The sequence below is a fragment of the Falco biarmicus genome, chromosome Z (genome assembly GCF_023638135.1).
Source record: "Falco biarmicus isolate bFalBia1 chromosome Z, bFalBia1.pri, whole genome shotgun sequence".
NCBI lineage: Eukaryota > Metazoa > Chordata > Aves > Falconiformes > Falconidae > Falco > Falco biarmicus.
In genome coordinates this window covers 55,258,386-55,271,602 of record NC_079311.1, presented here as the reverse complement: position 1 = coordinate 55,271,602, position 13,217 = coordinate 55,258,386, and the positions used below count along the sequence as shown (strand labels likewise).

Below are 13,217 nucleotides of genomic sequence, written 5' to 3'. Positions count from 1 at the left end.
CCACATTGTCCTTTCTGAGGGGCTCACACGATTCTGAATATTTGGACCCAAGTCAGTGAATGAAACCAAACTTTGTCAAGCACCTCCACGGCAATGTGCTGTATCAACATAAAACCTGATGGCTTCCAGGTAGGGATCCCCGTGGCTTCTCAACCACCTGCTGGCTTATGGCCCATGAAAACATTAACTGCGTACTGCAGATGGCCGTACCTGGTGCTTATGGCAGAGAGAGAATGAGGGATCGCGCCCACCCCTTCCTCCGGCGCACACCTCTGCCATGTGCATGCTGGCCATGGGTTACAGCTTTGGGTTTGCTTTGTATTCCATACTTAGAGGGTAGCTGCTCAGTAGTAAACTGTTCTCACGGTGGCTCCTTGGTCCTTTGGTAGATCAGTGTCCTGAGTAATATTCCTGTTTTGGGGTTGCTTTCTTTTGGGAAAGTTATGGCAGAGATCTGTCAGGGTTATGTTTTATAACAAAAGAAACATTATCACAGCAAACAAACTCTATACTGGACTGTATTATCAGATTGCACTATCAGGTTATTGAATTGCAGTTGTATCCCCCAGCAGGGTCGTTAAGTGGCAGGGCACAGAGCTATGTAAAGTTGGAGCAGCAGCGCACCGCTCCCGGGCTTCACGGCCACCTCGGGTGCTGCTGTCACCCGCCGCACTGCCAGTGGCGCCCGCCTGCCCGCGCGTGGAGCACACGCCATAACGCCACCCGCCCGTTCGAGACCGAGGGGTACCAATTCCCCACGAAAGAGCGTTTCCTGTTAAGAAAAGCGAAAGAAAGCACAAGCGCGCAATCAGCCGCGCGGCCCGAGCCACGCGCCCGCCCCCTCCCCCAGGGCCGCCCGTGCCCGCCCGCTTGCGGTTTCGTTTCCAGCGAGCCCGCGGCGGGGCGGGCGGGGACAGCCGGGCCGGGGCCGGGGCCCGGCGCACAGGGCCCAGCCGGGAAGGGGAAGGGCGGGCCGGCTGCTGCCGGGAGTAGGCGTCGGGCGGCTGGCAGCTCCCGGCAGCGGGGAGCCGGGGTGGGGCCGGCCGGGCGGGTTGCTGCCCCACCGCCCCCTCCGGAGCGCTGTTTGCCCGCGCTTCGCCGACCCCCGGCCCCCCTCCCCCGGCGCCCGCGGGGGGCGAGTGGTCGCGGAGCCCGCCAGGCCGGTGCCCGGGGGCGGCCGGTGCCCGGGGGCGGCCGGTGCCCGGGGGCGGCCGGTGCCCGGGGGCGGCCGGTGCCCGGGGGCTGCGCCTGTTACCGGCCTGGCTGGGCAGCGCCAGGCGCGGTTTGCCTGGAAAGCCTGTCGCAAGCGGAGGTCGAACGGACAAACCAACCCCCGCCAGCCATAGTAGGTAACTATGCTGTAAAACGTGTGGGTATGTATAGATGCGTGTGTGTGTTACGTATATGAAACAGCAAGAAAACCAGCCCAGACACCCTCTCACCCACCCACCCTTTCCTGGTCTGTTTGCTACTGAATACCCCAAGGTGAGCAATGAAAAGGAGGAAACTAAATTAATGATATTGAAAGCCTGGCTGCATCGGTGGCTTCTGTGGCCTTACAGTCAGTATTTTGCAGATTCGTTTCAGTTTCTTCTTGTTGCATTTTTTTTTTTCTGAGCAAATGTCGCTAAACCTGTTTTTAAGCACAGATGAAATCACTGGAAATTAGCCTTCATCAGTCTCACCTGTTTCGGGAAATCCACCTCCACAACCTACTAAAGTAGTTTCAGGTTATTAGAACCTAAACGTTAACACTTAGCTATTTCATACACCACCGTCTCCGTGCTCCTCCTACACACCAAGTGAAAAGGTTACAGGTTTTCTGTATTACGTGTTTTTGCTTCCGTGACAAACACTGTGAATGTGCTTTCAAGTGGAAAGAAGAAAATACTTTTTGAAAACTTTTCAGTGGTCATTGCACAGTATTTTAACTCTTCTGAGAGGCTCAGCCCTTTTTTGAGACAACATAAGCGGGTGAACTTACACTGAAACATATGTTCAAAGCTGTGTTTGGTGCTGTTGACCATGGTATCCCAGTACAGTCTGCAAGTTAATGCGAGTACATCCTTCTAATACTTGGGTTTTTTCCTGTATTCTTGAGTGACTTCTAGAATCAGTAAAAAGAAAGCGCTCTTTATTTTTGGCTAAGCTAATGCATAGGCTGAGCAGCTCTTCTTGCCTTACACAACAGCAAGGCAAGGGGCCTTCACTGTGCTCAGACCTTGGGGAAGGGGTATCTGTTCTTAGCAGAGAAGGGTAGGCAATGCTCTTCCCGTTATTCCTGCTTATGACCTTTGCAGACATGACTAGTAAGTTGTGTAGGAGATTTTTGGTCATTGTTAGCAGCTGTTTGGCACCATTTGAGATTAATGTTGTAGGGACCCTGAGTTTGTGTAGATGGATGACTTCTTGCTACTGGTGTTCCAAGGACTGTTGCTCAGATACAGCTTTGATCAGATGACATGTTTCTTAAAATGCCTGTGGCATTTTGTGTACTAATTTTCCCAACATTTCTGTCTCTGGTTACAGTGAACCACTGTTAGCAATAAAGAATTTTCCCTAGTGGGGAATTTTCCAATAATGGGGAAGTTTCCTGAAGAAGTAGGTGGAGTTACATCAACATTTAAATTCTGTCACAAGAAACCTTTGGGCAAATAGTTCTGTTTTTCCTGTCTTCTTCATTTGATTGTGATACAGCAGTAATACTGAAGAGCATTTTGCACAGTAAATTATCTTGGTTTTTATAAAACTCTGTTTGCATAGATGTCAGAAGCTGGCAGGAGGAGAGAAGGGGAATTGTGGCAGGTTCTGTAAGAAACAGAAGATTGCAGCTTTGCTAAAGTTCTTTCATTGGCATCTAGGTCTTGAGCTGCTTCAGCTGATCCAGCCAGCGGATTGTTCTTCTCAGGGTGAAAGAGGAGAAGGGTCTGTAATTGTTATTGCAACAGGTTTTTTAATGTGCATCTGGATTTGACCTGGACCTACTTTTTTTCCTCTCTGAAAGTGAAAAGTTGAGCCCAGCAGCAGACTTTCTCGCTCCTGCAGAATTTTGTAAGTAAGAGTCATACTTCTTTTTGTGTGCAGTAAGGCTTGTTTTCCTCTACAGTGGGAGAAAGTTTATGAATTAAAATTCAGCAACTGCAGGATACAATCTTGGGTCTTAGAACTGTAAAAGTTTACTTGTCATCCATCTTACAGGAGTTAATCAGAACACCTGTCCTGGAGTTCACACCAACATTCAGATTTCCAGACAAAAAAGTGGGTATGAGTTGCACGCATGGGTATGGGTATCTTTCTATGACTACAGTGCACATGTTACTTGTTCTGAGCAGTCTCTCAGCTACAGTGTCCACTTTAAAAAAAAAAAAAAAAAAAAAAGTAGAAAGTATTTTGGGGCTGGGTGTGCTACAGCTCTGGTCATTCTGGCATGGGGAGTGTAGAGAGGTTGCACACTCACTATACCCATCAGTCTCAGCGGCTTGCTCGTCTGCAGGCTAGCCTCTAGAGTAAGCGCAATCAGAGCACACCTGTGAGATTGGTATGCCTCTGTCTTGTTTGAGAAGCTTTACTTTGGAGCTTAGTTGGTGCTCTGGACTGCTTGTTACACATGAGGCAGTGGCATCATGATGGAGGCACTCTCATGCGTTACCACCAGAAAATCTTAGGTACCCACAGGATTAGGCAGCGGTTTGCTAGTGCTTTTAAGAACATCACTTGTCATTAAGGGCTGAATTGGGTACCTAACCATCTCAAGAAACCTAGGATTTATTTATCAATGAAACAGATCTTTCACCCTGAGAATCTTTTATTTTCCTGTCCCTGTTAGCAGAACATCCTTTCGTAATTGCTCATGCCTGCCTCACAATGTGTTAGACTGACTCACTTTCTCAGCTCTGTCTGTGTTTGCTTCTGCAAACCTGCTATTGGCATCAGCCAGCAGCAGCAATCTGAGGAAAAAAGTAGCTTGAATCAATTTTTTATAAGAAGTCTAATTCCATTAAGCCGTAACACTGCAAAGGCACATGCCTTGTGATTGAGGACAATATTGTTACCTTATTATCATCTTAAAGTTGAAAGCCAGAGAAAGAAAGACAAACTTACCAAAATGGTAAGAGTCACAGTCCAGATAGATTTTCATGAGTTAGGAAGCATGATGGGTATTACAGTTGCCTAATTTCTTACACAAATGCTGACACTACCACTAGAAAACAGCTGAAGGCAATCTTTCCTTATTTTTCTGGGTCTTTGGGTATCCAAAATGAGGACTTAAGATTCTACAGTTTTCTGTACTCACTGAACACTTCCCTTACAGCGGGTTGAATATTTCTTGACAGTAATTTGAAAAACGATGGCAGTGTTTGATACCAGTATTCCTCTGACTTAAAACAGACACTTAGCAAGTGCAGGGTGTGTGTGAAGGTAATCAGTGTTTTTTAACGTTATAGTATTGTGTAGGAGTATAAAAGCTATGTCAGTAAAGAGGGAAAAAACTTCTGATGGAAAATTGAAATAATTTACATGTTCAGAGGTAAAGCAGCAGAAATTCAAGAAAATAGATTGTCTTCGTAGGCTGACTGTTTTTGTCACTGTTTTACAAAGGCACTATTGTGTAAATACTCATAAAGTGATTAATTACCACAGGAATTCTGTTGGCAGAATATGTAACTTCACAAGCCCCATGATAAGTACTGTGAGATCAGGTGTTACAAAACCAGGTATGTTCACATTATGTTAAAGTATGGCAAACAGGTGGGGAAGAACTAAATTCTTTTTCTTCCACCGAACATATATAGAAAACTTCTCCATACTCCTAGGAGGAACAGCACTCCCTGCTACAGTTTAGGGGAACAACTGGGGATTTGTCAGTATTTATTTACTAATTGACAGATAGTAATAAAGCATATGTTTTGCCATAACCAAGGGAAAATGTTTAAAGCAAGTAAAATCGGATATTCTTCCTGAAACTGTGCAGGAAGGTTTCTGCCTGATCATCTACTGTAGCTAAAGGTGCAATTTTGTCATGTTTTCAGCCAGAGTGGAATTCAGTGCCTTCTGTCTAGTTCTTTGCATGGAGTGACTACAAAGCGTATTTTACTGTGCAAATTAGAAAAATGAGCAGATACTTATACTTACCTATTATTTTTATCATTTTAGGTTCTATCTACATCATGGAAAAGCCTTTGCTTTTGTTTATATTTATATTCTACTGGCATTTCCTAAATGGTAAGAAGATGAGTCCTAAGAAGCAGTAGAACTGTTTAAGTATGTTTCCGTTCCATGTGTAAGCACAAAAATGTTAATTCTTCAGTTTTCTTTCAAGTGCTAGCGTCTGGAGTTTTTCCATTAATGTTTTAAATAAAAAGGTCTTAGCATGTTTTTACTTTTAACTAAATATGTGTGCTTTGATACAGGGCCAGGTTGAAATCCCCAGTGTTTCAGCATAGACATAATTTCAGACAAGGTACTATTTGCATTACACAAAAGGTTTTATTGGCACTGTCAAACCTGGGAGTTGTCATGTATTTAACATTGTGTGTAAAAACAATTGCCTTTTGTATAAACAGAGCATTCCTATCCAAGGCACTAACCATTGCCAGTTACTGTGGCAGTGTTCTGAAAGCAACAGGCTATGCACACATTTGCCTATATTTAGTACAGCATCACGTTGCATGTGTGCACAAAGTAGGTGTCTGCAGGTATAAATAACGCAGTTTGTACCAAAATTGGGCAAGTGCATACAAGAATGTTTAACTTTTTTGAACAGGGCAGGTACTTTTGGTCCTTAAAATGTCCTATGTATATGGTAAGGCATGACTTGAAAGATTAGTCTTAAAATTGGAAAAGTAAGGTTTCTTACAAATTTTGTTTTTCAGCTTTATTCACAGTTGAAGCCCCCCAGTCACTCTACACTGTGGAACATGGGAACAATGTGACCATGGAATGCACGTTTCCAGTGAATGGGAAATTAAAGTTTGGAGATTTAAGTGTCAGCTGGGAAAAGAAAGATGAGTTGAAGCAGGTTTATGCACTTCTTAAAGGAGAGGAAGACTTCAAAAGTCAACACAGTGACTTTAGGGGAAGAATAAAATTGTTGAAAGAAAATCTGAACTTGGGTCGGTCTCTCCTTCACATCACTGATGTGAAGCTCAGAGATGCAGGGTTTTACCGCTGTGTTATTGGCTACGGGGGAGCTGACTACAAGATAATCAATCTGAAAGTTAAGGGTGAGTGTGCTACTGCAGGAGGTTCAGTGTTCTCTGATACTGTTAAAAGATTTCGGAAGAGTCCCTGAAGTAAGACATGACTGTGTTAGCATTTAAAGAAACCTTTCCAGGGGTAGAAGCTGACTCATGGCCCTTGCACAGCTATTTATCTTTGTGTTTCTGTCTGGGTTGAATCCATGTTCTGTCCTTTATTTCCCACAATGCCATATGAGGAACTGTGTTGCAAACCCATTTAGACAGGATGAAAACCAGAAAGCAGATGTACTTTTCTAAATAGTGTCAAGACTGTAATAAATCCTGTACCTCCAGTTACTATGGAGAGACACAATAGTGATATTTACTTTTCCTATCAAGAGCATTATTTACAAAATCCTAGCTGATGTACAGAAACTGGACCGAGGGGCTAATGATAAAGAAATGCTGTCTTGCTAATATATGCTGTTCTTCTAGCTAACTACTAGTAATAATCTTCTTCCATTTGTTTAGCTCCTTACAGAACTATAACCCAAGGAGTAGTGAGCACGAGAGACAATGAATGGAAGTTGACATGTCAGTCAGAAGGATACCCACAAGCTGAAGTGATGTGGCGAAACAGACGATATGAAGATTTGACTGATAAGGCAAACACAAGTTATGAAACTGGAAGTGACCAGCTGTATCGTGTGACAAGTACCCTTACAATCAAAAGTAGGATCGATGAGTTTTTTTACTGTATATTCTGGAATAAAGAGCTGCAAGAAAATACATCTGCCATTTTACACATAGCAGGTAGCTTTTCTGATATTCACTTATGGCAATATACTTCGAAGGTACTATGTAACTTTTTCCCAGTTGTATCAGCTGTGATTTGGTTCTCTTTCCTATATATTTTTGAAAATGCTAAAAAGAAATTCTCGTGTTGTTATTAGTTATTAGTGTATAGTTTCACCGTAATAACATGTTCATCATGCACGTCTGGACAGAATTCAAGGGTAGAAATTTTGCATGACATACAGTTATGTGAAAATTGACTCTGAGTGTTAAAAAAGTTCCATTATTTGAAAAGCATATTGCTTAGAGCCTAGAAATTAAACCCTCCCCATATAAATTAAACAAACCTTTCAAGAAAATTCTGTTTTGATGATGGTAACTGTCAAATAACTTTGAACACCGTTTTGTCTTTTTCTGCAACTACAGCCTTTGCTTTGAGCAGATTTAAATCTAACAAATTGTACACAGATATTTTTTTTCTCATAAAGTCTGGATTGAAGGAAGATGTGTGAATGGAGAAGACCAATGCAGTTTCTCATTAGACCTTTTAACTGGGCATCACCCCTACTGCTTTTGATTACTCTTAATTTCTGCATTGTACCCTGCTGTGTTTGCACAAGCTTTCAACCAAACTGGAGACCTGAACCAACCCAAAAATAGTATTTCTGTTTATCAGACTTACTTGGTTAGGTCATTTCCCTGGTTCATCATGCAGTTTTAAAAACACGTGCTGGCAAGCTTTTTGGGACTGACAAGGGGTGGAAACAGGCAGCTTGAGAGTGAGGAAAGCCAGGCCATCCTTTCAGTGAGCGGTGAGCAGGCAAGTATGGTTTTAACAAGAAATGTCTCTGGGATTCAAGGAAGCCACTTACCCTTTGCATTCAGAACTTTACCAGCTGAGAGGCACTCCGTTCTCAGTCAGCTCTTTCCTGTAGTCCTCATGGAAAACTAAGCTTCTAACACTTCTAACCGTGGTGACAGGCAGGATTTGTGCTTGTAGGTAAAGACACTATCACATGGAATGAGGAAGGCAAAGATAAATATGAATGTTCCTTCTTTTCCTGTGTTGGGATGAGATATGGTGAAGCGCACCACCAGCACCTGACCTTAGACAAAATCTGAAATGCTGTTATCATGTCAGAACTGCTCATAGCAAAAGTAACATGGTGAAAATGAAAGGAAAAGGGAGAAGCTTATGCAATTATGTAATGTTTTGCCCCCTTGATTTTCTTGAAGATTCAGCTGATGGTCTTCTGTGGCCTAAGAGCAGACACTTTGTTGGACCAATTCTCATTGTGACCGCTTTCTTTGGATCAGTGCTTCTATTAATGCTCTACATAAGAAAAGGTATTAAAATTATTTATTTTAGTGTATCTCAGTTATTATCAATCTGTTCTACTGATTGCGAACCAGAATGCTAGGAGAAGACAGGGTACTAGAGTTGTTTTTTTTCCCTACATTCTCTAAAAAATTTCACTGAACTGTTAGTGCATGGGTTTTTTTAAGTGATCTAATTGTTATGAATTCTACATACATCTTGATTCTGGTTAAAACACCGTATAAACTGCGGACTACATATGAAGTGATAGATCTAAGGTTTTGAGTCTGAAAGATTTTTGTTTTTTTCTTTTCCTACAAGAGCGAATATTCCCACTGTGGCTTCAGACAACTGGATTTATACCCTTTGAGCTTTTTCAATTCACTTCACTGGCTTGAATTGGACATTTTCAGCATCACAGTATGCTGAAGAGCTGAAGCATTGACAATGATTTGTTTTCACTTGCTAGCTAACCAGAGAAAAATCTTGGGGAAATAATTTTGAGGGTGAGCATGAAAAGAATGTGGTTTGCCCCCAAGTTAAAGAAAAATGTTTGAAATGTGTTCCTTAACCTGAAATAAGTACTGCTACATTTTGTTCTTTGGTTGTTTGTGGGGTTTTTTCCCTTGGAGGCAAAGTAGGTTTGAGGATTTTGTATACAGGTCTATTTTTTAGTCTTTTTTTTAACAGATACAATAAAGTCATGCAGGTCTCAGAACATCCATGGGACTCATCCAAAAATGTCAAAAGGAAGGTGGTTTTGCTGAACATCCTGGTTTTGAGCAGAACTCTTCCTCTGTATAACAGATTTGTGGATTTTTTTTAGCTGGTGTGTAGCTACTTCTTTTTTTCCAAATAACTTTTTGAGTTTGGTGGTTGGGGTTTTTGGTTGTTTGGTTTTTTTTGGTTTTTTTTTTTGTCCAGTTGTCTGCAGAGAAAAAGTACAAGAGGCATTGAAGCCGATACAATACTCCTAGCATTATATCATACTGGCATGACTGTGTAAATTATTACACAGTCATGTAATGTTCCAAAAACCTGAACAAGATAGCTGACTAAATGCTTCTCTTAAAATTCTTGAATTTTATAGATGTACATATGTGTAGGTAGCATGAAACTCAGCTGGAATTAATGCAAAGGCTAGTTGTACTCTCTTTTAAAGTGGTATCTCAACAGCTTCCACACTAAAAGGTGTACTTTCTGAGGTGGTGTAGCAGAACTGTTGGTTTTCCTGTGTGCCTGCTCTCTTTTCCACAGTGAAAACCAGAAACAGCCCTAATTTCTGTCTAGAAACTACACAAACTATCTATGAATAAACTCCAGACCGAGCATTCACGTTCAAGTTGCAGAAAATAAATACAAGATAAAACTAAATGTGTTATATTCTAAATATGTAATATAACTGTGTAATATTCAGTGTTTTGGTCACAAACTTATCTCCTGCATTGGTGCTATGGAAACAAGTCCTGGGAGAAGTGTTTGTAAGCTTAACAGGCTTGCAGGTGATGCTAACAGACTGCAGAAGGCCTGTATATAACCCTGCATGTATAAGAATACACTGGCCTAATAACACAACAGGGACGTGAGCAGAACATGAAAGTGGAAGGAGGGACAGCAAAATCCTTTACTTCTCAGAAGATTCCCGCTGGGGATTTCAGTGAAGGTCAGAAGTTTCCTAGGTTGCTTGAGTAATGTTTATTGTTCGTGTATATACATGATAATGTATATATGTCACAATGTATGTGATTATCATGATTATGTTGTATATGCATGTGTGTCATAAACTACAAGTTGATTCAGAAGCTAGAGCAGTAGCAACAGGTTTTTGTTTTAAAACGCAAGCTGTCCTAGATGACAAATGATTCTTTCAGAACAGAACCTCCTTGGAATATGGGTGGTTTTCCCCTCAAAAAGCACTGAGAAAGTGATCCCCTTTTTGTTCCCTGTTGCCCAATATGTTCAAATTCTTGGTTATAATATACAATGGGAAAACATTTTCTACAGATAGTAGTGTATAGTATCAATGAAGTTCTGTCTTAGGAATGAAGAAAGGAAAAGGGAAAGGACACTGACAGGTCGGGGGCGCTCAAGAATATATTTTAAATTCTTTGAAGAAATGGAGGGGTTTGAGAACACTATGCTAAGCATGCCCTTCCCACCAGTGTGCTTAAGCTCCCATTAGCTCTGAAGTAAGTATGTTGTTGGTTTTCTAAATTTTTCTCTCTTATTTTCTTTCAGCTAGAGCAAATAAGGACACTGGAACACCTGTGGCTAGTTCATCAATAGCAAGTATGTACACACAGTATAAATATAGATCAGTGTAATTAATGCAGAAATAATTGCTTGAGAATTTACTTTGTAATGGTGCCAACCAAACACAGATTTACATACAGCTTTCATTTTGCTTTCTACTTTTCCCTTACGTAACAACTATAAATTACAATTGATCAGTGACTTTTTTGTTACTATGTCAACTTACTGAAAGGAAAACATGAAAGAAAAGCATATTTGTTCCAGGACCAGATGTAGTCCTGATATGCACAAGGACAGGGCGGTGTGCTATGATCTGGGAAGTCTGTGATAGGATAGGACATGCTCCCTGGGACATGTACCTCACGATAGCAGCATATTCTGGTGTGCAGACTTTATGCTGCAATTCAAACCATGTTGGCACAATCCTGTGTTTCCCCCAGTATTATAGTGTGCATTTGAAGGTCTTTGTCACACCATTGAGGACAGAGGGTTTTGCCCTATTGAGAAGAAGCTTTAGCTTCTCTTAACAGTTTCTTTTTCCTCCTGTTGAGATACTGATGCTATTTGCTATAAGCAAAGCTCAGTGAATGGCCAGTAGAAGCATGGCAGTCAGAAATAGAGGAAAGAGTGGAGAGAGAGTTAATATTTACAGCAGGAGAGAAGAGACTAAAATCCTTCAGCCTCCTCTCATGATGGCTCATGTATGGTATGGGATATTCTGTTTGTTGTATGGTTTTATTTGGAGACCACTATAAATTAAACTACTATGTGAAAATTAGTTCATACTGGCAGTTGGGGGTTTTCCTAAGAAAACCTCTCTTGTGAATACTTGCCCAAAATGGACACAACACTTGGTATTAATCTCTCCTCCCAGCCTGCATTTAAGTCACACCATTCCTGGATGACCTGAGATAGCAGCTTTTAACACAGATTTATCACTACATGAAAAGTTCAAGCTATGCTGACTGTTCTCTGTATGTGTGTAATTTGTTTAAAGAGCTGTCAAAAGAGAAGGATACACACGACTGCAGAGATGCTTCTTTTGAAGATGAGTTGAAATGTAAGTATAAATTACGAAGGGAAAAATAGTAGCAAATTGCACACAGTGTAAATCATCAGTAGTTATCAGAGCCTTGATTCATGGCTGGTTTGTTCAGTCCCCTGTTCCAACAGACAGATGCTCCAAGTCAGAGAGTTGAGGCGTGGGGTGTGCTGCTAGGGGTACCAACAGATAGAACACTGAATGTATTTGAAGAACTTTAAAATAAGATTTTTTTAAAAAGGGCGACCCAAGCCACAGCAATTTCACTGTATTTGCTAGAGTACTTCCCACCAGTGTGTTTGAACTATCACTGTATTTCCTCCCATGATCAACTTCTTATTCTATTTGACCTTTTAATTTCATTTTAGTTCTTTAATTTTGACAATAAAGGAAATTTTTTTGGTACCTCTGAGGTCTAGGAAAGAATCCCAATACCATGAAATGGTCTGCAACACCATATTTTGTAATTTGATAATTTTTTCATGTAATTCTTCCTTTTACAGATATGCAAATTGAGAAGACCTAGGGAAATCGGAGGAAGCTTTTTTTCCTCTGTGGTGAAGGTTTGACAGCTCAGATGTTCTTTGTTCTGTCTGTTAAGGGGGATATTAATTTTTTATTCTCATTTTGTGATGGCAATCTTTCTCCACCTTGTTGTAACTCAGGAAGAACTGCAATGAAGTACTAGAATCATTATAGCATAAAAAGTCCTTGGATTCAGGCTTCTGCATATGAGACTAGGTGTGAAGGTATTTATTTAAATATTAATGTCACATCATTCTCAAGTTTATGCACTTTCAAAGACATGTTTAATTTAAAATATCTTTAAGGTAAAGCACTTTAGGTCTATGACCATCATGAATTTCATGGCTAGTTCTTGAACAGGCCATTTTCTGGGCTTGTTTTTTTCCTTTTTTTTGCCGCCTCCCCCCACCGAGCTCTCACTTCTTGAAGAGGTTTTGTTTTCCAGCCTTTGAAGAATTTTTTCATTACTTTTAATCCTCATAAAAGATAAAGGTACAACAAAACAAGATGCCATGCAGACAGGGCATTTTTTGTCCCTACTATAGATCGTAAAAAACCCAGATACTCACAGTTAAGCCTGAAATAGGTGCTCTAACCCTCTTGGCAACTATGGTTTGGAAATTATTTGATAATACAGAGTTTCTTGATCTCTTTCTCTGAAATGTGTTTTGGGTTTTTAATTTCCTTGTGATATAGCTGGAGTATACTTAGTTACTGCTCATTACTCTTCTGACTTGGGGATAATGCAACTCTTCAGATATTTGAGAAGGACAGCTCTTGATTTGGACTGCTTCGTTGTTCATCTTGCGAATAGAAGGAAGAGAACCTTCTCACGGCTAGAACACGAAATACACGCTCATGTGATTACTTAAGAAATGCTGAGGGAACGGGGTCCTGGATCGCATTTCTTAAGCTATTGCTTTGTGACATTTCGCTAGGTGCATTTTCTTTGCTTTTATTGGGTCATACACAGATTAAAATTATTTATTACAATGCTATTCACAATTACATTTTTAAAATAAAATATGTTTGTTTTTCATGTGTTTTTTCCTTCTCACTTTGACTTGTCAATAAGTAGTGTTGGCACTACTTGTGCTTTTTCTGG

The 13,217-nt window shown here is 40.9% G+C and overlaps 1 protein-coding gene across 11 annotated transcripts; it reads left to right on the top strand.

Moving 5' to 3' along the window:
• The first annotated feature begins 415 nt into the window (after nt 1–415).
• On the top strand, nt 416–13,149 carry LOC130142556 (programmed cell death 1 ligand 1-like). Of its 11 annotated transcripts, none has more exons than XM_056324738.1 (10): nt 1,210–1,345; nt 3,005–3,051; nt 3,199–3,258; nt 5,155–5,223; nt 5,874–6,224; nt 6,711–6,992; nt 8,211–8,321; nt 10,531–10,581; nt 11,543–11,605; nt 12,809–13,149. In XM_056324738.1, exons 4-10 carry the CDS (start codon nt 5,169–5,171, stop codon nt 12,982–12,984), a joined length of 1,089 nt encoding a protein of 362 aa, XP_056180713.1. In that variant the 5' UTR covers nt 1,210–1,345; nt 3,005–3,051; nt 3,199–3,258; nt 5,155–5,168; the 3' UTR covers nt 12,985–13,149. The 11 variants fall into 11 exon arrangements, with proteins under 11 accessions (XP_056180704.1, XP_056180703.1, XP_056180705.1 ...); XM_056324737.1 differs by having other exon boundaries at nt 1,216–1,349; XM_056324734.1 differs by lacking the exon at nt 3,199–3,258 and having other exon boundaries at nt 1,213–1,345; nt 2,862–3,051.
• Nucleotides 13,150–13,217: the final 68 nt, after the last annotated feature.